Source organism: Anoplopoma fimbria, chromosome 12, assembly GCF_027596085.1.
Source record: "Anoplopoma fimbria isolate UVic2021 breed Golden Eagle Sablefish chromosome 12, Afim_UVic_2022, whole genome shotgun sequence".
Taxonomy (NCBI): Eukaryota; Metazoa; Chordata; class Actinopteri; order Perciformes; family Anoplopomatidae; genus Anoplopoma; species Anoplopoma fimbria.
The window spans coordinates 17,362,535-17,389,448 of record NC_072460.1 but is presented as its reverse complement, the minus strand read 5'-3'; the positions used below and the strand labels follow the sequence as shown (position 1 = coordinate 17,389,448).

The following is a 26,914-nucleotide window of genomic DNA, read 5'->3' as shown; positions in this document are numbered from 1 at the left end:
AACTCGCCATTTACAATCATTTTCACCTGTCACACTTTCATATATTCTTGAGATTGCTCTGATTGTGTTAAAGTTGTTTCGGTCGCCTCACACATGTACTTGAAAATTCTTTAAATTCCAAAGTCATTGAATGATAAAATACGACAATTCAAATATAAAACAAATGTTAAACTTTATTTCTTTGTGTTTTTTTTCTCTTTTTTCCATGTGGACCCTTCTCTTCCATCAAATTCAAAACCTGTTGTGACCTTATCAGGTAAGAACACTATATTATTTTTCAACCGGTTGTAAATATGTCAAGTATTTACTCGGTCTGCTGTGGCCTTGTTTGTACTGTTAACATGCACAGGATGATGGAGGAAAGTTAGAATTTCACATGGGTTATTCTTGAGTCGGAGAACAATCTATTTGTTTTATTTCTCTTGCATGTTTGACCAAAGCTGTGGCCTAAAGATTAAACTAAATCCAAACAGCAGTAGAGTCTATGGCTGTAGTACTCGAGTCCGATCTTGAGACCCATTTTCTGAAGTCTTACAATTGTCTTGATCTTGTGCCTTGCTGGAATTGTAATTGCCTTGACCGTTGAGCACTGATCAAGTTGTTCTTAGTCGGTATCTATAAGCATTTTGCCTGCATTAACTCAAAAGAGCTGCCATCCAAACTGTGTGCATGCAGATACGATAGATATCTTTAACTGGCCTCTCTTGCGGTACAAAGGCACATTCGCTTGTGCAAGATTTTACCGAGCTAGTCAACTGCAAAAACTTGAGAAAATCAGGTAAATTCTTCTTAATGCAAGGTTTGGTATTTCTACTTATGTAGCTTAAATCCAGTAACTGCACACTATAGCCTATCACTGGTGGCCAAGTTGGAAAGCAGCCTTCACACACCAGCAAAAATACTTTCACTTTCTTTTAACGATATATGGAAGGCATATTCAGTCATACAACAAAGCATTTAAAGGATTTTAGTTAACAGACCTATAGAAACCTGTAACGTTCCTCAGTCCTAAGTTGTATGAATTTTTTGTTTGTTGTTAGAAGATAGATCAATAATGTTAAAAGAACAGTTTAATTCTGTCCATCCTAGCTCCTTATTCACTATATTAGCATTGGAAAGACACTGTTGCCTGTTTTGGTCTTTAACAGGACTCAATTCACTCTTTGATCTCGACTGCCTTTGGTCTTGGTCTTGACTCTTACTCGACAAGACCGGTTCTTAGACTTGACTTGGACTCAATTAAGTTGGTCCTGACTACAGCCCTGGTAGAGTAGTCTGGGCATGATTTTGTCTATTTTCTGCACTGACTGCCTCCATGCCCCATAATAGCTCTTGATTTTTTTTAAGTAGATCAACTCAGCATGCCGACCTCTTTTAGCTGCAATGTTGTGCTGGAAATGTTTATTTCCATCTAGTAATGTCCTCTTAGGTCCTGTAGTTATTTCGAGTGCCTCGACCAGAACATTGGCAACCTGTCACAGCCCTGCTGTTTCCTGAGAGGGACATTTTACAAAACTCTCACTGGGCCACCTCAGCCCATTGCACTGGAGAATGCTAGGGGGTTGTGACCTCTACTTTGTGACCGGTCCACTACCAATTACACGAGTTCAACAGACTACAAAACCTAGGAAACCTGAGAATACTTTATAACCTGGGAATTAAGGCCTTTTGCAGCAGCTCTCTTCCAGTTAGCTATTGCAGCACTGTGGAGTAGCATGGTGCCAGCTTTCAAGGACAGCCAGTTAACATGGCCTCTATGCAGGCAGGCAGGCTGTCTGATTGGCCACAGGTGCACTAACTTCAGCCTATAACCATATGGTTATACATTATATTAGTAAATAAGGAGTCTAATTGGTAATGTGCTGTATGACATAGGGGTATTCAATTGAATCCTCTAAATGCTTTTTTATAGTCCCAGAAAAGTGCTGTTCTTACATTCTGAAAGTGGCAAAACGTTCTCTGTTTTCCCCAGTTTCTAGTGTTTTTTCCAAATCCAGCTGCCACACCTGCATTCTGCAGTGGTTGGCGAGGTGGGAAAATGGGCTGAGCTCAGAGCACTCTGCAAAGCCACCCTCTGTGTTCACTGCTGAACCCCTTCAAGTGTTCAGCGGGATCATATTTTGCTGCTCTTATCAATCTTCCACATCGTTATCGTCATCATTTTCATCTTCATCGTCATAATGGATAGGGCTGTATTCCAGAAAAGTGTTTGCACTGGGGATTTAAGGAACAAAAAACTCCACCAAGTTAAAACAGTTACCCTGTTAGAGACAAAATAAAACACTTTCAGTCACACAGCAGCACTATGTGTTCCCAACAGAACGGAGGAATGCGTGTGACACAGCTTTTGCTTCTTAACAAAACAACCTGCACAGTAGTGTATCTGCGTAGTCACCAGGATTGAAATCCCCAGAGGGCAGGATGATTGATTCCTCTCCATGCTGATTGCCTTCCTCTCTGTTTCCTTCCCGAAACAACAGCCTGAATGCAGCCTAGAAATAAAAAAAAGTCAAAAGAAACATTGAATCCTCCTGACACTAATCTGACGTCACTATTCCATGCTTCTCGAAGGCTGTTCTGTTTCTGACAAATGAATAAAGACAATAGCTTTTCTCACTTATGGAGACAGTTAGCTTTGATGTCTGTATTTTAACTTACCCTCTTCCTTTTACCAATGTACCGGTCCGACACCTGGGCTTTGGGTATCGGCTGTTCCGAGTACCGATCTGATTAATTAATTAGATATGATGGAAGTGTGGGATCCTTCTTTTTAAATATAAGGCTCCATCAGACTTGACCTTAACATTGCTTTCCTACCTATGTGAAACTAAATGTGATAACGAAATACACATATTTAAATTTACTGAATTGTTATTTATTATTAAAATGATAAATTGCACACCAGCAAATTGGTAAAAACAGGAATTATACCTTTTTTACAGCAACAAAAAGGTCCAACTTTCAACAAGATTTTTAAATTCCAGTTCATAATGTATATAGCATATAAACATAGAATTGAAGTGAATAGATGAGCCACATTGTCAGCGTTACCCAATCCAGCTATTGGAGTCAGTATTAGCCCAATATCCAAAAACGGTGCATCCCTACCTTCTTTTGCTTGTCTGACTCTGTCTATGTCTGTCTTTATTATATCAGACATTTTTGCAGCATAGTGAACCTCTTGTTTTAATATTCGTATTGAGTATGAAGGCTGATGACATGCCAAGCGGCCAAGCGCCATGTGAAAAGCCTGCAGAGTTGTGTTTGAATATGTGGGCTGGATTTGACACACAGTGATATCAGAGCACAGAAGATGTAAATCTGTGATACTCTGCCTCTCGCCTCCCTACCTCTCTCCGTTTCCTATTCTTCATTATGATTCTCATTGAAAAGGACCCTACAGCGAGCTGCATCCAATATGGGCTGGCGTTCCGACATTTATCCTCGCAGAATTCAATTACTGTTCTCCCTTTTTGCTTTTCTTTCTCGCTCTCATACATCTGAAATGTTTTTTTATAAATTTTCATAACAATACCCCCGATATCATAAATCTGAGCCTATGTTAATTTCTCAGCATGATTGTGCCGGGGGCAGGAGGGGAGGGCGGATATAACTGGCATCGATCACAAGCCGGTTCATCGCTTGGCTTGCCCTCGGACAGACGGGGTTACAGAGGGAAACGATGCTGCTTCTCCTTCAGCTGTTTTTTCAGTTTTTTTAAAGCAGGCTCTTTTTATTTTATTTTTTTTATCTCTTTGTGCTTTATCAATCCGAGGGATCCTTCTCTTGGCTGGTTTCTTATGACCCAGGGGTCGTAAAAGAAAACTGCTATCCCTGTTGACAAGACAGCTTCATTTCATGGTTTGAATTAAAACATATGAGTCCCTGGTTAAATGGTATCTCCTGACATTCAATATTGAGTTTCATTTGTTGTCATTATACTGTGGTTTTCTGTACCTGGCTTTTTATTTTAATTACAACAAAACCTTTTCTTGGATTGGTCTTTTAAATTACTGGAGTAATAGCTCATTAAACGTGTCAGGATTTAAGCAGAAGTCATACAATTGTCATCTTTTTTCTTGTCTGTAAATGTATATTACAAAATAAATTTTTGTTGCATATTAAAATAAGTCGTCCACTGTTAGATAGATACGCATGACATTTGGTACAGATATCCATGGGGCTTTAGTTCTTGCACTTCCATCTGGTTAAAATGTTCAAATAATCAGTAAAATATCTTGATATCTACTTCATGGATTGTTGAATGTTTTGAATGGGCACAGAGCTTATTTTCACACAACTTTTTGTAAGGAAAAGATGATGAAGTGATAACAATTTGTACAGACATTCTAATTATAAAACTGCCCCTCTCTCACAGAAAAGTTTTCTATCGCTGATCCCTTGATATGATATTGTGTCATATTTACCCCGAAAGTTTCTAACTTTTGTCCCATCTAATAATATAAAACCATCTTAACAACAATATGAAAATCCAGTTATAGCCTTCAAGCAAACATGAACGAGACGGACAGATCCGCCCAAAGAAAGAACAATCTGTGTTCTCCCTCAGTGAAGTCTTTGGATTTCTTAGTCAGATAAACAGCATTGCTGCATTTGTCCTTAATTTATTCTATATCTCGACTGCTGACTGATAGATGCCTATATCTTGAGATTATCTTACCTCTTCCAACCCTCACCATCTTTATGAGCTTCACAAACTGTCCCTCAAGTCTAAATCATGCCTTTAACAATGTTGCCCTTTCTTTCCTACGTGACTCCTCTGTACTAAAGAATAAAAGAGATCAAGGAGTCAATAAAGATGTCGCTGTCTAAGAAGTAATAATAATAATGATAAAGTGAAATAGACCAGCTGACGTTGTCACTGGCAGAACCAGTAAATGTCATGCTGAGATAATTACACTGGCTTACACTCTTGCAGCCCACCTACAGTACAGGTTCATAATCTTTGTGTTTTCCAAGTACATTTGACCTAAAGATGGTGAGTAAAGTCAAAGCAGTCGAGACAATTAGTTAACACAACAATGAGTGACGGCTCAATCTGAGCTGGGCCGCGTGACGGAAACTGGACCGTTGGGTAATGACGTTTCCTTCACCGCCTCTGCTGTCTAATTGAAAATGTATTTATTCCTCTGAATTAGCGCCTGCTCTCAGCTTTCCCTCCCTTCCTATTAAGAAGATTGGCTGTGAGCATTTAACTTTGTCTGTCCACTTCAGAGTGAAACGTTTTTCACTCTTAAAAAAAGTCATCATCGCCACGGGTTTGTGTCGACTTTGATTAAACGGCAGAATGTCTTTGAAGTGCCAAAGTTTGATTTCTGCACATGTGCCGGCGTTTCCCAAGAGGGGCTTTACTCGGGCAGAGCAGGCCGAGATGTTGTGTGATGTCAGGCCATTTCTACTGAGCAAATTTATAATTGCCTCTCTCTCTCTTTCCCTCCTCCCAGTTGGTACTTATTAAAACGAGGGGAACGGTTAAGCCGCAGTGTCACCTTGTGTGACATTTTTCACGATAAACATTTTCTCATGGCAGTATGTCCCTCTCCCGTCCTCCTCTTCCTCCTGTGCCTGCTGCAGGATGTTAACCAGGACGCGCTAGCACGAGGTGTGGAGTGGAACAGATGCCATTATGCATGCTTCTGCAGATTAGCTAATCACAGGCACCACCTGGGTGTGCTGATTGCTATTAATCCACTATTGTAATTGAAAATTAGGGGTTGCACCGGAAACGCATGCTGTCTGTTCATTGGCCCTAATAGATTTTATTACACCTGCCTCCTGACAGACTTGTCATTCACACTGAGCACAGTAATACCGTATCAACCCCCCTGAGGTGCAAAGCTATACTCGGTTATGATATAATTATGATGGCTGTAATCTCATATTACAAAGGTGCCATTTTTATCTCTAAATTGCCATTTCACTTTTGGTACAGCGGTGTAAATGCAGGAAGCAGGATGTCTTGTGTTGAATATTTTTTCCTGAGAACATGCAGTGTAACTGGAGCAACCCTTCCCTCCACAGTTCAACCATGAATATAAATCAGCATGTAGGATAATAGATCATTAGCTGACAATGAGGAATTGTTGTGGCATTTTTTATAAACTGCAGCGTGCTAACTACAGCTTCTGTACACCATGTCAGCATGTTGTTGATGCAAAGTAACATTTTGTAGCTTTTTACATTTGGGCTTCCAGTCTTCCTCATAGGAGACATAATGAGAGCTGACTGCATTGTGACAGGAGTTAAGTGTTTTTAGAAGTATTCTACCATCACAGGCAAGTCCACTGATAGTGGACTTGGGATGGGAGACCCCCCCCCCCCATGAGTCGCCCACTGGTGAGAATCCCTGCATTCGCTGAACAATGCCCCGCCGACGGGCATCAGTCCTCATCCGGCCGCCAGCTCTTTGCTCCTTCCCACCATTGATAATCCTGTTGAGACATATTCTCAAGGAAAACGGATTATGGCGCGAATTGGTTATGAATTTTCCCTACAGCTGTATCTCGCGATTAATTAAATTTGTCATTGTATTTGGACATGGTTGGCATCCTCATTCTCTTCACTCTCTCTGGGATGTGTGCTCTAGTAAAGGGACGACCTGTTGGAGTAATTAAGCCTAATGGATTCCACTCACCTCGGGATTCACGTCCTTAATCTCTCTCTTCCACATGTGGGCTTGTGTGTGCGTGTGTATGTGTGTGTGTGTGTGTGTGTGTGTAAACTTATTTAAATGGTAGATTGGCGTTTGTGATCTGTGAACTCTTCTTGAATGACACACCACCTCCACACCGCTTGTCATTTTTCAGCAGAGTGCTAAGTTAAGTGTTCATCTTCAAGTGGAGACAAAATAATGCAAATGCCAACAACACATTTCCATTCGTGCCTCTCTTATGCGTTAAGGCAATAGTGTGCTGAAGGAATGGGTCCTTGAATCCAGAAATGAGTTTGCATTTCTGCCCTTCCAGTTCCCTCGTCTCAAAGTCAATGGGTTTTTGAGTGGGTTTTTGTTTAGATGTCTGATATAAGGTCTGTTAACATAAGCTTAAGAGATCTTAATGTTTTGTTCCACGCCATTAACTATGTCAGTAAATACCCCAGTTGTGAAATTTTAAAGCTTTTACATGTCTTACAAAAAAGGCAGTTGATAAATGAGAGTAGTAAATGTTATCCCGCTGAACACTAGTCCGCCTTTAGCGTATTGGTTGTGACGTTGAAGACATGAGACTGTGGTGTAGTTTGTTTATAACCTAATGTAAGCTTTTTAATTCTAGCAATTGTATCCATGCTTCATAGAGTATCATAGAGTCATGAACTTGTGTTTGCCACAGAGCTTATTTTCTGCAATAATCCAAAATCCAATGGAAAAACCTCTTTGGCTTTTTGTTGATGGAACTAGTGCTAACTTCAGGGGTTGGCCGACAAAAATACTTCTCTTCGCCTAATGAGTTACTGTTGGCATAGTTATTTATTTCGCCCTGAGTTGAAACTTTGATTACCAAAAGTCTTCTCCCCTCTTTTGTGATATTTTGAAAAGCTGTATAATAACCACCATTTTCTTCTCAAGAAGAAAACCCTCTTGTCAACACCACAATAAGTTCCACAAGTACCTGCTGGAAGAAAAAAGTTGGCAGATGGAAAAAAAACAAAAAAAAACTAAGTACTAAGAAGTAAACAAAGCTGGTGATATCCACTTTAATAACTCTGGTTTGAGTGTGCAGCCGTCACTCCGTGTCTCTCTTCTCCTTCAGTGCTGCCAGCGCCAAACTTGTTTTTCATGGCATTAGACACATCAGAGTGGGGTTGTTTTGTTGCAGGGCGAGACACACTTCTCCACGCTAAGAGATGGCAAAGCTTTCAGCTGTCAAAAGAAGCCTCGAGGAGTGTTTGAGGAGAGCACAAAAGAGGCGAGGAGCGCTTGTCTCTGAATTCATGGCGGTGCACCTCCAACTCGAGCTGTGCAAGGGGGCGATGAAGATGGACACAAGAGTACACCTACTACATATGGAGCTGTGTTGTTCTCGTGTCTCCGTCAATGCATGCATACACAAAGAAAAAAGTATTTCTCACCCTCTCAGTTTTTCCTCTCCTCCTTCCCTCCCACATTCTTGACCTTATATTAAGCATGTGTCTTTTGTTCGCTGCTTTTTTTTGTGTTATATTTTCTTATTTCTCCGTGTTTTACAGTACATTGCATCTCAAGCGTATCAGAAGAGCATCTGTGGCAAAACAACGCAGATAATGATCATTGGCTCACAGTGGGAGTGAGCCAAATGTGTTTGTGGTGTGGTCAGGGGTGATCATATCCTCAAGCATATATTGGCATTGAACTAATATCTCTGTGGTTTTGTGCTTGTATGTGTAGTTTGTCAGGAGAGTGTTTGTTTGGGTATTTTTGTATTTCGGTTGAATCACTGAAACATTTTTATTAGGCTTACTCACAGATCTGGCTCACCCTGAACCCCATTCTTTTGTCATGATCGAAACCACCCTGCGCTTGTTAAGGTTAACCTCTAAGAGGGGTGACCTATCCTTTTTTCCGTGTTTGCGTGTGTCCCCAGTATGAACAAGACATTCTCAGTAAGTCAGCTGTAACCATCACACATGGAGCGAATCAGTCTAACAGAAATCCCAAATCCCCAAATGGTAAACTCTGGCATGCTATCTCTCTGACATCATTCTCATAACTAAGACCTGTGGACCAACGGGGAGAGGACTCTGTACTCTATTAAATCAGTTCTGACGGGATCAGTCCCTCAGCAACACGTCTCTATGGCTCACCCACTCTGGCTGGGTGTCATCACTGCCATGCTCTGTGTACACTGTTCATTCCTGAAGGGAAGGCCTCATAACTTCAAGATGCAATTGAATCGAAGTAATATTCAAAAAAGTTGGCACCCATTTCCGGCAGGAGGTTACTTTGCAACAACAGCTTGAGTTTATCAGAGTTTGCTTTACCGTATCAAGTGATGTAGACATACACTCGATTTTGATTGGAGATAGCACGACTGCAGAAGAAATAGTTCTGTTTTCTTTGCTTTTCCTGGTGACTTCTGGGAAGCCTGAAGACAGTTCTATTGTTTTTCTATTATCTTTGACTCCAGCAATGGCCATGGTGTCTCTAAAAGTGCAGCTTCATGGCAGGTTACAATGGATATATTAAGAGAACTGGTTACAGGGATGGTGTTGGCGACCAGTTCATTCCTATGAGAGTTTCCCAGTGGCTCAACAGTGACTCCCAATTATGAAATTGAGATAAAATTACCCAGATCTAATGGCGATCCTCCGCATCCATGAGCACATAGAGAAAGCCGATCAGCGTTTATTTTAACCCTGCCTCCAAGCCCTTGGTCCATATTCGGTCCATCCTCATTTTCAGGCTCATACACGTGAACAGAGGAAGAAAAAAAAACTGGATTCAGCCATTAGTGCGTTTTACATTTGTTAGAAGTGTTCGTACTGGAAAGTTGATTCACCTTAAAAAAAAAAATAGCCACTGATATAAAAATGTCTGTGTAAGTATTTTTAAGCTTAATAACATCATGTGACGTACCTGGAAATTGTAGTTCCAGGAATTGGCCACTATGTAAAATGTTCTCCAAAGCCCTAAATTTGTATGTTTCTGGCTCATAGTCACAACCTCTTTCAGCAGTGTGACACATTTCAATTGCTAATATGGATGGTGTGTTACCTTTGTCTGACACTTAACTACACACATATACACACAAGGTGGGATCCGTACACTGTAGCACATAGGGTGTTGGCTTTCTCAGCCGAACCCCATTTCTATCCGTCTCGTTACAGCAAGCACACAGATGTTCGTTTCGATTCACTACAGTTCAGCCTCCCCTCCCTCCCTCCCTCAGCCGCCCATGAGTCCATCCGTCATGTGGAAGAATTCTTTATCAAACGTATAACTTAACGTCTGCTATGTATGTGCAACTACAAGAATACAAATGTGAGTCATCAGAGCGAGCCTTGAGAACAGCGTGAGGTAAATACTCAGTTGACATTCAGCGGTTGTAGGGAGGGCTTTTGCCTCTGATTCTCCTCATATCTGCTCTCTGGGCGTCTGGCTGCTAAAGCCTTTTCATCTGCTGTGAGTGACTGATGTGGCTGCCCTCTTCTCCTGGGGCATCTGCCCAGCTTATTGAGCAGCCCCTCCCGTGTGCCTTCAAAGAGATAAAAGATAAATCATGGATAAATGTCAGTATCCAGTGGCCGAGCTACGTCTACAGGCCTCACAAAGCCAAAGTCATACACCTAGCCTTGCGCTCAGTAACCCTTCCACCGTAACTCTAATTATTCTCTGCACACATGCACTGCAAACACTCACACATCTCGCAGTGAGAGCGATGGGAGGTGGACATAGGGCTGAAAAAGACTGATGTCAAGCCAGCTGACTCATCTCAGTGATACGCGAGTATCCTGTTCTGCAGCTAGAGGCTCCAGCACATGATGGATGAATGTAATGTAGGAGAGTGGTTTCTCCTCATGCGCCCCATCCCTGCCTGACCTCCTGGAGACGGACAACAGGGATCAGTTTTAGAAGGTGTGTGTACTGTATGTGTGTGTATACAACAGTCCCTGGACCTGGAATTGGTTTTTGAGTTGCAGAGAGTGTTGAGGAAGTAAAGTGAAGCCAGCCAGGTAGTCGGGTGTTTTCAGTGATGAAATGTTATAGTATCTGCAGAGAGTTTTCTCCTTTTCTTGTTTGAAATGGAGTTGGCCTAATATTCAGGGAATTATAGCGGTTTGAATTTCCATATTTTTCTAAACACTTTACTACATTTCTGGTATTGTGACACTTCTAAAACAAACATGGATAAGAAGTTCTTAACGTTGCAGGAGACTTTCCCCTTAGGCAAATAAGGCACCTTACTGAGAGGGCCCGTAATAGCTAAATATATATCACAATGTATAGATATGAAGCATATCAAATGTCATTATTCTAACTCATGAATACACTCAAATCGCGTCTTTTATTATCGTCAGTGGTCCAACATTGATATTTTAGCTGAATAAGGGGCGACTAATGTGAACGACTTTTATCTATTGCTGGGCATTTTTTAATTTACAATAATTCATATATTTTTAGTCAGTTGATTATATGTTTTGTATCTGCAATTCCAATCTGCAAATGGAGTGAAGTAAATCTATGAAGTAGGCTACTGTCTCAAGTTTATGTCAGGAAATCAAACTCAATCTGACCACTATACATCAGAAATGACGGCAAATGTTTGCTTTATAACACTGGTGGCTGCTCTCACTTGTTAAATGGCTGTGATAATTAATCGACTAATGGATTAATGAACGTATTGGTTCAGCACTAATGCGTGCAGATACTGCCCCGGCGCGTGCCTGTGTCAGCTGGATGCCATTTGAAAATTTGTGTGAGTCAAGGATCGAGGCCGCATCTGGGTCAGCCCGGCAAGACATGCACATGTCAAATCAGCAACTGCAGCTCCTCCGGCTGTGCTTTCCAATACAATGCCTTCTGCTCTGTAGTGCATATTATTAGCAGACGTGCCTAAAACAGCACTGCTGACTACCCAAGGCCTTTGAAGCCAGTCTCACGCATGCATATGCAAGACCGACAAAATCCCACATCAGTGCATGTGAGTTAGGGAACAGAGCAAATACCTCATTAGGTAACTGTCCCATGTAAATGTCTCTTGACACATACATCAGCACATAATAAGTACCCCATCACATAAAATTTCCAAAATCTGATATGTAACGGTGTCACTTGGGTGTGTTTTCAGACCTCACAGCGTCCATTTTTTAACGTTTCAGCGTTTTTATGTGCAGGTGTGTGTGTGTGTGTGTGTGTGTGTGTGAGAGAGAGAGAGAGAGAGCAGGGCTTTCGTGTCCCCCGGGGTTCGCTCTGATGCATCGGGTGGCATATTGGCAGTGACAGCCCAAGTTATTAAGGCTAAGAGCACGTCACTTTACTTGCTCTGCAGAACCGTAAATCACAGAGCTGCAGAAGCCCCCGCTGCTTCTCCATCTTTCTCCGTGTGGTTCCTCTCTCTCTCTCCGATCCTTCAATAATACACTGATTGATCTCTCACCGTGTCACTTCTTTCATTCTCTCTGATCTCCTGACAATGAAACCCTTTGTCCCCCTTCTCCATACAATGGGATATAAAGATCACTCTCCTAACACGGAGATGAGGAAAAAAAGATTGTTACACCCTTTTGATCTCTGTTTCTCATCCAGGCTTCCTGGAAGCTATCCTGTGTCGCACATATATATGCTCACGTGCAATGTGAAGAGTTTTTGTTCACCGGGTTCACGGGTTTGCACATGCTCCTGTGTGTCTACAGCAGGTGTGTGTGTGTGTGTGTGTGTGTGTGTGTGTGTGTGTGTGTGTGTGTGTGTGTGTGTGTGTGTGTGTGTGTGTGTGTGTGTGTGTGTGTGTGTGTGTGTGTGTGTGTGTGTGTGTGTGTGTGTGTGTGTGTGTGTGTGTGTGTGTGTATGCAGATAGACAGAAGGGGGTTTGAAACCGTGGCGATGGCGAACAGCAGCAGGGTTTTGAGGATGCTACTTGTTCTCTGGGACACAACCCGAAGGCCTCCGCACAACAGATCAGGCAAATGAACAATGGGGCGAAGAGAAAAGTGCTCGGAGGCTGACGTGCCTTTTGCAATGACCATGAATGTGTTAAAAAAAAAAAAAAAAGTTATGGCAATCCATCTGATAGTTGTTCAGACATTTTACAAAAACCCAAATGTTAACCTCATCTGTATAAAGTCTTGTGCCAATCCATCTAATAGGTGTAATAGCTGATATTTCAGTCTGGGCAGAATTGTGGGCCGACAGACCAACAGACTGAAAAAGCGACATTGACTTATAGTCAAATATACTACATAGTTCGTGACTACAAGACCAGATAAATGAAAACCAGCAAAGTTATTCCTAATTTTCCCCTCCAACACACTCACAGTCGGCACTGGAAACCACTACGAGTGTCAACTCAGCCGTACTGGACCTGACAGACTGCTGGGCAGATAGCAGTAGTCATAGAAGCGGTTGGACACGGACACTGGGCGAAGGAGAGGTTAATGTCATGATCTGTCAGTCTGCTCCACATCACAGGAAGTGGACAGGACGGGGGCGGGTGGGGAGTCCTCCCACTGCGGGGCGGCTGTGACTGTTCTTTCACCTCCATGCCGGAGCTAAGAGTCCAAAAGGGACAGACAAGACGAGAGAGGCTCAACCTTCACTTTATTTCAGCTTTTTGTTAAATGTCTTCCTCTAAGCCACAATGGGATTAGAAAAGGACAATTTCAAGGTTACTTCTCACTGTCTGGGGGAAAAAAAAATAAATAAGAAGAAGCTTGTCACATGCTGTTACACAGTGATTAGGGAGGACAGGCTGCCTTGAAATACATGTGGTCTCACCTCTGGAGGCTCTAAAGTTTAGAGATTGTATACACACATTCTCCATTTATCAACAGAATAGGTGTGTACCATTAAATGAGCCAAAGGAGAGCACTGAGCCAGTTTAATCTCAAACATGTAACTAATGGATATTTAGTACAGTCGGCCAACAATGGCAGGCAAGCCATCCGGAGACAAGAATGTATTTCTGAAAGCTGAGTGCTTGGGGACACCATCTGTGTCTATTGCCAAGTGTGCTGATGATTATCACATGGGCTATAGTAAGCCCGCAACATTAAGCCTGCACGCAATGTGTGGCAAGACCATTCCTTTCAATTATCTATTAAAGAGTTGATCGTGCTATTTTTGTCAAGGGTGCAGGGATAATGCCGTCGTCCTTGTGGCACGGCAAGCCCAAAATAGTAACGCACAGAGTCACTTCTCCTCCAGCATCTCATCCCTTTCTGTCGTGTTATCAATAGGAATTTGATACTCCTGGCTTATGAATTCTGCTATTAAACATGTTGCAAAGGACAAAGTTTTTCTTTTTTTTTTACAAGACAAAATTGGGAAATTTGAAGTTGTACGAGGTGGTTTTCAACCTCATAATTAGCCATTTTTTTAGCAAAATCACCCAGCTTGTGCAGACTGACCTTATGTTGAGTTACCATCCCTCTAATTGGATTTTAAGAAGGATGTATCTGCCCTGAGGGAAGAAAATGACGATTGGGGACATTGGTTTCCTTCATGTAACATTTTTCATCCCATAGCCAACCTCCATCAATAATTAATCTCTTGGGCTCTGCTGCTACTAATTGACTTCACACTGAGAACTTTTTTCGCTGGACAATTACAGCTCTCAGCTTTGGACAGTGGCAATAAGAGCAATGGGGCTTGTCACAGGTGAGAAAACACTCCACGCCTCTCCTATTTCAAGGGGGAGTAATTAAGAGGAGTGGTTGTAGTCTACCACTATCGCTTGCTGTGGACATGAGCATGTGTTTGGGGATTGAGACCATCGGTGTTGGAACCCAAAATGTCCATCTATCTATGCCTGTTGCTCTTTCAAGAGAAAACCAAATTGCCATTTTCAAGAGAAAATGAAGAAACTGGGTGTCTCTTAGATGCCTATACACTGTTTATTCTCTTTCTGCCTGTCAAACAGATGGTGGGGTCTTTTTCGCTGTTTCCGGAGCTGCACTACTGTGAGAGAATTGCCCGATTAGACACCCACTGACAACCCTGCTGGTGACTTCTCTGCATAGCTTCCGTTCTCATTTAAGAATAGCATTGTGTCTAGGCAAGCCCATTGTAATTAAAATGCCCTTTTACCGGGTGCCTTTGTAAATATCTTTACTGCTAGTCAATTGTTTTGGCCCTGTTGAAGTGAGGCCATGCTGGTGGGCCAGGAAGTGAGCCAAGCTGCATGGATTTCACAGAAGACAAGTCTTTTTGCTTTTGGCAGAATAACTTCATGCAGCACTATGACTGATAGTTTCACCTGGGTGCTCAGTTGGAAGTGTGCAAGCTGAAATGCCAAATGTTTGCTTTATTTTAATATTTTCATCCCATCAAAATTTTAGCTCATGAGCATCATTTTAGCCATGCTAGCAGTATTTTTCTTTACGTGGCAATGGTGGTCCACCACTTTGGTCCAAACTGAACTTTGGTTCAGATATGTATGATCCCGAGAGGGTTCAGCTGAGCCTGCCGACTTCTACTTCTGCTGACTACTTTGCCATTTCCCGAATCTGCTTTTAGTGCCACCTTAAAGTTTGATTGTAATGTCTGGAAACTATTGGATGGATTGCCATTTCATTTGGTTCAGACATTGATGTCTCTCTCGGGATGAACTGTAATAACTTTGGTAACTTTTCATCTAGCCCTACCATTACTTTAAAACTTACATTTGTCCATTACTATGGTTTATGAGCAAAAACCCAAACATCAATATGCTTGCATTGTCATTGTGAGCATGTTAGCATGCATTTATTAGCATAACATTTGAATAACTGCTTTGCCCAAGTACAAGCTCACAGAGCATCAAAGTCTTGTTTTCACTGATTTTGATATCAAATCAAAGCGTATTCTTCAAAAGAAAAAAGATGTTGCCATTTTTCCAAGGCTTTGATGTGCTGTAGCCTTTGATTGTTTACATCACAGCATTAAAGTTGAGTCAAAAATGGTTGTCCACACCACTAAACCTGTTTTATAATAGCAGAGGGATTGAAGCTCTTGTCCGGTCTTTTGGCTGAAAAACAACTTGTCTCTCAATGAAAGACTTTTCGCAAAGCGCTTCAATAGTTTTGACATCAGTTACGGAAAATGACAGATGGTGAGGTGAGCTGAGAGGAGCGCTTTCCCCATGGCAGATACCAAAGTCTCGGGGAACGGGGGAAAGGATGATGGGCAGGAGCATGTGCTTTCTTTTCATTTCTGTGTGATAGAGAGAGACTGACAGAAAGTGGGTTTTTTGTCAGTACATCCATACGAGCTGTTTTCACCCTTTACTTGGATTTTAACTTTCATCTTTTATTACTATTGATCTAAGTAAAGCCTTTCCTCTCTTTTCCTCTCCTCCTCTTTTACACGTATGCTTAAATGCTGAAAACTAAAAGCAATTCTAGACAAAACCCCAGGGAGGGCTTGGTTTCTATTTGCCTTTATCCAGGATGTTCTAACGGGTGGGGAGGGGCTGCGGTGGAGCCAGCGACAGGTAGATGCACACATTAGTTTAAAGCAAAGGCTTCTATAATGAGAGAAAACAAAAGGTTAAGTGGGTAGCAGTGGAAGAGAGAAAAGGGGGAGATGCAGGGGAGGCCGATAGCTATTACGAAAGTGATCCAAACAGGATTGAGGAGCCCCGTGGGGATCAGTACAGCGAGGAGATGGAGCGATAGAACAACAATAAAAGGGCGGGAGGAGATTCCATGTGCGTTCCCATGCATCATCCTTCCTCCACCCTGCAAACATCCCCCCCTCTCCTCTCCTCTCCCCTCCCCTCCACCCTGCCCTCCCTCGCTCCCTCTGCTTTTAATGATTCGCCATCCTTGAACGACCTCCCCCACCAACTCTCCCGCACCCCCCCCCCCCCCCCTCTGCATGAGAGAGTGTCTAATGGCCAGATGACAAGGCACAAAGGCCTCCATTGTGTCCCGCATGCCCTCGTACTACCAGCCTGGCAGGCCAGTGATGCGCTGCCTTGTAACCTAGCGGGAAGCTGAGAGTTTTCGCTCCCTCCCTTTTTTCTCTCTGTCTCTCCCCCCCGTATTTGGAGATATGATGTAGCACACTAACACAACCTGACAGGCGGGCCACAAAGACTACCCTGTTAGAAGCACTTGAGAGGGAGTTTGCTTTGGGCAAGGGAGGTGATTTGCATGTGTTTGTGTGTGCATGGGAGAGAGAGGAGAAGAGATTGATTTTGTTGACCCAGTGGGACATCTACCCTTGGTTTGCAGGGATCCTGTGGTAACAATTAGCTCCATCCATTGTCCATAGTGAAACCAGCTGACCAGAAACCAGCTCACTGAAGGCAGTGTGTGAAAATGGATCCAGGGCGGCATGATTAAAAACCCTGGGGAAGGCAGAATCATTCCCATCCCCTTTAACATGGGACAAGGCCTGGACTGGAAGGGGCGGGACAAGGATGTGAAATGTTTGTGTGTGTTTTGGGGCTTTTCATGTCTCATAGCTTCTGGGAACAGGGACCGCAGGCTTGTGGCTTCCCAGTTGCAATGCGTATCCAGACCCAGCTTTTGCTTCCTTGACCTAAATTCCTCACATTCATTGTGCCAGTAAAAAGTCCACAGAGTTATATAATGAAAAGCCATGCTTCCATTGGCCCCGGCCCTCTCTCGCATCTCTGCCATGGCGCAGTTACTGGACTGTTTCAATTTAAGAAAGCCTAGGAATTCCATAATCACTTGAAATAATAGCTCATGTGTGTGCCTGCACACAAAAAAAACCATTAAGTTGTGTTGAACACCGTGTAAGCATGAAAATCAAAAAGCTAAAATGTTTTTAACGTCCTTTTTGGCAGACGTTAAGGGTTGAGAATCAACCCTCTCAACCAGACTACATAATGCTGCTGCTCTGCAGTCACAGCTGTAGTCTTTGTGTTCCCTTAGAGGATGAATAAGACAACTTCATTTAATGAACAATATTTTTGAATTTGGCAAGCGGTAGATTTTTATTCCCCAGCAGCCAAATCTATCAATCCTGCTGAAAATGGGTATCATAGAAAAATACTTTTCAAGTTTCAGATTCTAATCTTTAGAGTGTGGGATGCGTAGGATGCTCCTCGCTTTAAACTTTTCTTTTTGTTTTACTGTTGGAATATTTATCATTGTTACTACGAAGGATGATCGTGTTTAGTCTGTTTCTCACTGCAAATATCTACTAGTTTGAACTCTGCTACTTGTTTGAAAGACGGGATCTTTTGTGTGTGTGTGTGTGTGTTTTTGTGTGTGAATATTTGGGAATAGATTTGAATGTTGTTGAAAAATGGTTTATACGGAAATCAAGGCAAGTCTACAATGATGTCTGAGGGAGCAGCGTCCGGCACGCTGACTCACAAATGTGGTAGTACGGCAAAGTATTCATCAGGAGATTAGCCAACAGAAGTGGTCACACAATAGTGAAAGTCATGACGTGTATTAACAATCTCTGTAGGGTTATTGCTGGGAGAGGTGGATTATTTTACTGACTGGTGTTCCTCTATGCAAATCTCACAGCCCGGCTTCTGCTTGATTTTGATTTGTCAACATTTTCCGATCTGCAGAAGATCTCGAGATGTTCTACATGACATAACACATGCGCCAGAGAATGTGTCAGACATTGCCATCAAACATAACCACATTCCAACCTTGTAGAGATGTAGAACATGGAAGTATTTTGATTTTGAGGCACATTACAGATATCGTGGCATGTTACTGCGATGGCTGCAACATGAAAATAGTGGACCGTAGCGCTCACTACCTCAGTCATCTGTATGAGGTTAATTATGTACCATCTGCTAGACAGCTTTGAGTCGTCAGCGCTGGCTTTTTTAAGACCTGCAGTAACTGTAGCGATATTCAAAGCACATCTGCATGTCCCTTCCTGATCTGCTGCCCAACGCACAGCTGGAGTCTACACAGAGGAAGAGCGCTACTGTCGCAAACACAAGGGAATTCTCTCTCAGATTCTTCCTTCTCTCTTCATCTCCCCGTTTCCTCTCTCGCTGACATTCTGTCGCTCAGAGGAGAATGGGAAATTTCCCTCCTCTTTGAAGATGACTGTTCATCTCCTTTTACTTCCTCAGCCCGTAATGCTGTTGTTCCAGAGAAGCAACAGTCCTAATGTTGTATGCCTCCTGCTTTCTGATATGCATTCCTCTGGATTTTTAATATTCATCACAGCATCAATATCTTTGCCAATTAGCGCATAGCCTTCTCAGGTACAAGTTATTCCTGTCTTGACCCTTTTGATTTAGGGCTGGTAGCACACGTTGTTGTCTGTCGGGGGAGTGTGTTGTAGCTTGTTATGAATTTCAATTTCATTTTTTTTTTATTGTCTTAAAATCTAAATCTTCAGTGTGGGTGTTTTTGAGAATGAGCGCCATGTAGATGCTTTCCTATGTGAATACATTGTTGGGCTGACCCAGATTTCTCTTCCCTTCTTCTCTAGGTAAGGTGTTGAACACTGATTTGCGTCACTACCTCAGCCTGCAGTTTCAGAAGGGCTCCCTGGACCACAAGCTCCAGCAGGTGATCAGGGACAACCTGTACCTGCGCACAATTCCCTGTGAGTAGCCTCCGCACGCCAGTCTCCTCTCTCTCTGTCTGGGTTCTGCTTGTTGACCTCTGACCCCTCCAGATGGAGCCCGGTCTGTTGTCATCTGTGGCTCTGACTGCACCAACCTACTCATATTCTTGCTGGCGTTTCCCATGTTGGCTACACTCCCTGTGCCGCTGTTTAATTATATTCCTTTCACTATAGTTAAAGCAAACAATGACCATTGAGGGCAGCGTTGGCCAAACTTTTTTATCTACGGATATATATATATATATATATATATATATATATATACAGAAAAACACAAGGTGTCCCTGCCAAACTATAGTGAATGCAAGGTTTTAACAATAATACTGCAAGAAAATCTGTGTTTTTGTTCCATTAAAGCCCATGTGCCATAGAAAATTTATTTTCTATCAAAATAACTAGGCAACACTACTAAACTGTTTAATAATACTTATTTTTATTGGAATAATAATAATGCTCTGTCCTAATAATTTTACTGGCCTTGAATGTAATTCTGGACAGTATACTTTTGTTCTTATCGCCCAGTCGCCTATGACATCAACACATACTAAACGTTTAAACAGTTTCAACAAGACTTCTAGAATCCATAAGCAGATTATAATGCATTGTAATTATTTCTATAATGCATTATAGAAATGGGCGTTATGGAATGTATTACCCCTATGTCTTTAAAAAAAAAAAATCCCCATTTAACTTATTTTCCTCATTTCCTCCTCCACCTCATTCCACCTAAACTTAACTATTTACTTTATGATCTCAACATAATTAGAAAAAGCACCCAGCCATAGGCTTTATGTAACTCTGATGTCCTGAGAATACTTTGATACAGAAGGCTCACATTATTTACCATGAGTGGAATATGCTTCAAACACTTCAGAGTTTGTACAAAAGAAACTGTGTTGGAATAGAGCGCACTGACGCACTTTCTTGGTCTTTATGTTTAATTTGACAAAAATGAATTTTAAGATATATATACAAATATATACAGTACCAGTCAAAAGTTTGGACACACATCTCATTCAACTACTTTGAAGAATCTCAAATATAAAACATATTCTGGTTTGTTGAGCATTTGTTTGTTTACCACATAATTCCATATGTGTTCCTTCATAGTTTGGATGCCTTCAATATTAATCTACAATGTAGAAAAAAATAAAAATAAGAAAACGATTTTGTTTTCATACCCGAGTGATTTTAAAATGGACATCAAGGCCAAAAGGCATAAATGAAAGAGCAGCTGCAATTCTCTGGGCTATACAGCTGAGTTAAAAAAAAAAAAAAAAAAAAAAAAAAAGATTTTGCCATTTATCACTGCTCCAGACATCATTCATTATCTGCGTTTCAAAAGCTCTTATATCTGACATTTTGCATGAAAGGAAAGTCATTTTAAGAGCATAATTTGAAGTTGCATTTAATGTACAATAAAGCAGTGATCATTAATTGGACATAATAACATAATCAGCAGGGCTTTCTACTCTCATCTTGCTGAGTGAGTCTGTCCACAGATGGGATGTAGAAATATATGCTACAATTTTACAATTTCCCCCTTATCTATTCATCTGCAGTAAATAGAGTTCAATTGCTTACATATCAATAAGATTATTACCGTTAAGTGCTGATAGTTGACATCCTGTTCTACTATTACCCATTCATGTACTGTCCACTTCAGAGGGTCAACACTGAGATCTTAAAACTGGTGCCATGCATATCCCACGCGAGACACTTCAGTCTGGCTTCAGTAGCCCAGCATATGTCTCTTGTCCACTCTGCTAATGCCGGCCGTGCCAGTGGCCTATCACAGCGAGCTGAGCCACAGTGACCGCGCGAGGAGCCTAAATAGCCACCCCAGCAGGATGCCTGTGCTCATTCCAGCATCGCGAATTGCCATCTCAGAGCGAAGGGCAAGCTTGACTTCCTTCTTGCACTGCACACAGCGAGGCTTCATTAAGTGTCACTGCTGCCTCCCCACAAAAGATGACAGGAGCTCAAGAATGTGCCGAGGGGTCCAGGGCACCACGGAAGTCCTTGAGGCCTGGCTACATCCCAACCCCCAGCTCCTCCAACTGTCTCTTTTTTTGGGTATGAATCCCTGGGCGTTTATATTTGTCACGGAATGGCAATCAGCTCCACAAGTGTCATTGCCAGATTAGCAAAAAAAAATAGCGGATATCGGAAATGTAAAAAAAAGTGAATTGTGTTTTCAATAGTAGCACATTTTTCTTTGTGGAAGAATTAAGATTTAAGAATGTTCTGTCGAAGCAAAAAGACAGAATACAGCGTTGAATTGTTGTGTCTCATCATTTAATCTTCCCACTACAGAGAAATAATATGAATCGTATCGAATAACATTTTTCCTTTTTTGATTGCATTAATCCACAGTGCTATAAGAAGATTAAATTGCATTATGAGCTTTTCATAACGCATGACATTTGCATCTTAGAGAGTGTTACCAGATATTTCTTCATCCAAAACACACAGTGAAGATTAATTTAATTATTGTGTTTTCATTATTAATATAATTTCACTACGCAGAATTTTTTTATGGATCTGATCAATGCATGTCAGAAAGTTATATGATAAAACCAAACTTCTTATTTGTACATTTTATTGAGTGCTTGTTTTCATACCATCTATAAGTCAGGTATAAACAACATCAATCTAATTTCTCATCAAATTGTGTGTTACGAACAATCATTCAGTAAAATATATATATTATTTAATTGGGTAAAAAGCTGTGTTAGTATATTAGCTTCTTAGCAAACAAAACTAGTTTAGTAATTGTTTGTGATGAATGCAGATTACTAATAACTTAATATCATGAATCATTGAACTGATAAGTGAAGCATCAGTGCTCCTTAAACTTTTCAGCATACAAACATCAAGCGACTGCTGCAATTCAAAGTAGGCTAGTTCAGCTTGTAAGATAATGTTCCAGAAATCATCTTTTTAATCTTATTTGTGCTCCAAAATGGGCACACCGCATGAGGTCATTATTGTTGCTTCCCTTCAGGTTAGCATCTACTTTATTGTGTGTTCATCAGACATTACAGCCAACATCCAACATTTCCTCTTGTTTTTCTCAAAATTTAGAGTGGACAGATTCTAATCTGGTTCCTGTCAGTTTAATTTTTCAATTTATTTCTCTTTTCTTTTTCTTTTCTATTGTTTAGCTACAATTAGCATCTGGTAGCCTTGGTGGTAAACGCTCGTCACACGGCCTCACTGAGTGGGTGTTCAACCTGCTAAGATGGAAACGCACAAAATAGAGTTTACAGCTAACACTGGAACGCTAACTAATGTTATTAAGCCCCGTAGACCCAGTGACTACCGGGATTCATTTTCGTTTGCTTTGGTGTGACGCTTTTTGTCTTGTGTCAGTGCGTTTGTTTCATCTCTTCAAAGAGAGGCTTGTGAGGAGACACACACGAGATGGAAGTTAAAACAGCTCTTTTCCAGTGAGAATTAGAAGCAAATTTCCTCTTGTCTTCTCTTCAAAGCTCCTTATCCCAGGGCTCCTTCTCAGATAACAGTTAGATTTCCAGTTTTATCAGTCTTAATAGTCACCGTCTATCCCAAGGCTGGGCTGTCATCATACTCTTCACTCCTCACAGCTGTCCAGGTGTTAAAACCTAAGAGATGCTGTGCTTTGTGAGTGCAGATAGCATCCACTGCCTTTTATTTCCCCATTATTTCTTTTAAACTCATGTGCCTTTTAAAAACTCCATCACCTCACAAGGTTGACACCTCAGATGATAAAGCTATGATTACGAAAGCACATGATGGTGTTAGGAGAATGAGAAGTGTAAGGGTTGCTAAAACTTATTCGAGAATCTTCTTCTAAGGTAGCTGAAAAACAATAAAAAGCTAAATAATTGCATTTCCCTGTTCCTTCCTCCAAAAACAAGCTCATATTTCCTCCCTCCGTGCCTTCGCTGGTCCCCTCTGATTGCTCTGTTTGACAGAATAAAAGATTGTCTCTGCAACAGACTAAGCTGTTTCAGATGTGATGGCTCATACCGCACTCAGGATGGATGTTGACACAGAAAGAAAATGAAGAATGGGGATAGGTTCCTATTAAACTTTGTGCTAAATTTCCTTATGCCTGCAGTGCAGCCAGATAGCAGAGCAGCCAGTTCAGCTGAGGTAGCCTTAAAGCCCTGATTACATCTAAGATGACATTAAGCAGAGTTGGCATGTTAGGGAGCGTAAAATCATTTTCAGAACAATATGTTTCCAATGTCTTGCAGATGAGAGTGTATCAACAAGGCAAAACACGACACGTTCCCTAACGGGTTGCAGCAGTTATGGTGGATTATTATTTAATGGCTCATACTTTGCATGAACTGGAATGCGGTTTAGAGCATCTCTTTTGGAGCGGCAGTGTGTTTTAGGGGGAAAACAGAAATGAACAATCTTAAAAAGAAGGAGATAAAGTTAGAACACATGTTGCTTCAAGATCAGTTTAACCATGAAGCAACTGACCTTGACCATCACCACTGACATTAAAGAGACGTTCCATTGTAATACATTTTTACACCCATGACCTTGTTAAGCCTTGGTTTATGAATGTGAAAAGATACTTCTGTAAACAGGTGGTAAGGCTGTTTCCTTTTAGTGTTATTGGAAAGGACTTTGACGATGAAGATGCCATGGGGGCCTTCACAAATTGATTCTTTGGTTTATTGCAAATAGGGATGTCCCAGAAAATAAAAGGCATTATACTGCCAAATCACCAGTAAACATTTTTGTTGAATCATTATTTTCCACTATGTTGCCATGGACACCAAGCAGGAGTTGTTGTTTTAGTGGAGGCACAGCAAATGTAAAAGTAGTTTGATTATTTAACAAAAATGCAGAAGGTCGGCAGTGAAGTTAGACTTCATCCATTTATGTAGTTGGTGCACAACAGACTAAACCCATCTTTTTAACATCCTCCTCACTTATTTATCGAATTAATATAGTATTTAATTGCATCCTTGAGGAATAAAAGTGATGCTGCACAGAAATCAAAGTAAAAGTGTGCAATTATAATCCTGTTGATTATCATTATCATAACACTTCCACTGTATTCTGACAGCTGTGCTGCTCTGCAGAGGATGTTTTTCTCTGTTTCACATTTTAATAAAATATTCATATCTTTGTGGTTTCAGCTCTGTTGACTATTCATGATGTAGACACAGTTTCACCCCCGAGTGCTGGTTTTGGACTTGAATCATATCCCTGTGGGCATGTTGGATACAATGTCACTTCTCGCTACTACCCCCCCTCTTGTCAGTGAATGGCACATTCCACTTGTTTGGATGTTCCCTCTGTCTTAAATTGTGTCATTTTTTACAGGTACCACTCGTCAGCCCAGGGAGGGGGAGGTTCCTGGAGTGGACTATAATTTCATCAGTGTGGGGGAGTTCCGTGACCTGGAAGAAAGCGGACTGCTGCTGGAGAGTGGAACCTATGATGGTATGTCTCAATGCAACACATACTACAACTCTACAAAACTATAGATAGGGATGTATGTACTGTTTATTTAGAAGGTGGGGGGTAAGAATGAGTTTCATTCCTTTTTCAACTCTCTGATGCATCAAGGAAGGTCACTCAGGAGGTGATGTGCATACAAGTTACCATGGTTACCAAATCGACTTACATGAACAAGCTCTATACGGTGCTTATACAAAGTTCTCTTGAAGAAACGGCTTTTTTAGGTTTTCTCGGTCTGCTTGTGTGGACCTCATCAGACTACAGCTCCAAGAATGCGGATAGAGAAAAAACAGTATTAAGTTATCAGTGCAGTTCATGATCCCAGTCCACCCGGGGGACACGGCTGCAGCTGAGGATGAATCCCCACACCATGCCCCTGGCTATTAGTTCTCTTGTGAATTTGCTGAGCTGTGCACCATTAGGTCATCAGATGAGGTCAACACATTGCCTAAGTCATCAGCAGCCTGTCACTATATGTGAACAAGCTGGAGATAATATATCCCCAAGTGATTTTGTCCCCGAGAAGAACTTCACCCTGGTCCTTTTACACGTTGTGTCGTAAATCTCTTGGCTACGTAAGAGCTCCGTCTCCGCCCTCTGTCCCATATCAAACCCTGGGAGACTGGCCCTTTAACCCTGAACCTATGAACCAGTCAACAGGATGAATAATGGGTCCGCTCTGCCCTTCCGTCTTTAATGTAACACAACCGTATGTCTACCGAAGGCACAGATTCAGTAGCCATCAGAAAGTGAATCATTAATGCCCCACAGATAAACTGTTAGATACACTTATTACACACAAACACAGACAGACTGGTACTTGAAAGCAGGGAAAGAGGGAGGGAGGTATGTTTACTACATAATGAATGAATTCTCCAGGGTGAGTTAGTCATTCACTACAGATCTGTTACTTGTTGCCACAGCTACAATACCCTCGATTGTAAAATTAGCCCTGAGGGCCAATTCACACAGAAATGCATTGTGTTGAAGAAAGAAATGTCTTTAGTGAGTACTAACATTTATTGTAGGATGTAAGTCAGGACTTGCTAACTTTTCTGGAGACGCTGCCTGGATTACCTGTTTTAACTAATTTCACATCAGAGATCGAGGTGTAGGTGTTTGATTTAATTATAAATGCCGTCAACACACCAGATGAAGATAAGTTTCTCACGAGTGCGATGCAAAAATCCGGTGTGGAAATCGGAAAATCCTCATACAACACACAATGCATAAACTAATCAGACCCCAAATTTGATGCTAACGTTAGCTTATGTGGCTAGCCCACTCCCTGACAAACATATAACATAAGCAAGTGCATATCAGCTACATTACTATATCATTACTATATTCATCTTCTCTCAGCTGCTGTGTGATCTCAAGCCATATATTGTCCCTTATTTTTGAGGTTGTACTGTCGAAGTTTCTGGTACATTATTGGATGTTTGCAGAGGGACTGCCCTTTATTCTAAAAAACCAATAGTCCAATACGACAGGAATAAAGCCCATTTGTCCGACAACAGGTCCAAAGCTCGGAGGGCCCATTTCTCCCAAAATACACTCCTTGCAACAAACCGATAGCACATGACTTATTATTATGCAGAATGACTGCAGTATGTTTAATGGAATCAGTTCGAACAAAGTCTTTCATTGGTCAAACATTTATTTCCCCAGGTTAAAACTGCTGAAATAGAGGTTCGTCTGAATATTTCATCTCCTGCCCAAATGTTTCGCAGGAGTATGCAAGAAAAAAAATCTGTTTCTATACATTTTCTTTGATATTTTTTGGATGGAAATCCACACCTGGTGTAAAATGACTTTTAATGACGCCATAAACTGCATCTTGGTTCAGTCATCTTATTTATTGTTTGCAGATTTTTACTATCATGGACTCTTTATTTTATTCTGTGTTGTTGGTATAGTATTCCCTCTTTTTTTTATGTCTTCTGTTGTTTTGTTGTGTTTTATTGTTTCCATGCTGCAAAAGGAATTTCCCTCTTGTGGGACAACATCTGAACTCAACTGAACTTTGAGTGTCAAGGGCTCGATGAAAACCACAACTTAATTCCCTTATTCTTTTTTATTACTGCCAGCCATTATCCACCTCTCTCTGTCTCCCTGTTTGTGATATGCCCTCTTCAGTGTGCGTACTTACTGTATATGTGGCAAATTGAATGGAAACATATCCCTGGGCAGCCAAATTCTCCGCTGTGACTAATCCTCCAGACCTGT

At 41.5% G+C, this 26,914-nt stretch overlaps 1 protein-coding gene across 1 annotated transcript in view; it reads left to right on the top strand.

Moving 5' to 3' along the window:
- magi3a (membrane associated guanylate kinase, WW and PDZ domain containing 3a) overlaps positions 1-26,914 on the top strand; it is a 109,006-nt gene that overhangs the window by 46,209 nt on the left and 35,883 nt on the right. The window contains exons 2-3 of the mRNA XM_054609901.1: positions 19,076-19,192; positions 24,548-24,667. Of these exons, the coding sequence (XP_054465876.1) occupies positions 19,076-19,192; positions 24,548-24,667 (237 nt within the window). The remainder of the gene's footprint in view (positions 1-19,075; positions 19,193-24,547; positions 24,668-26,914) is intronic.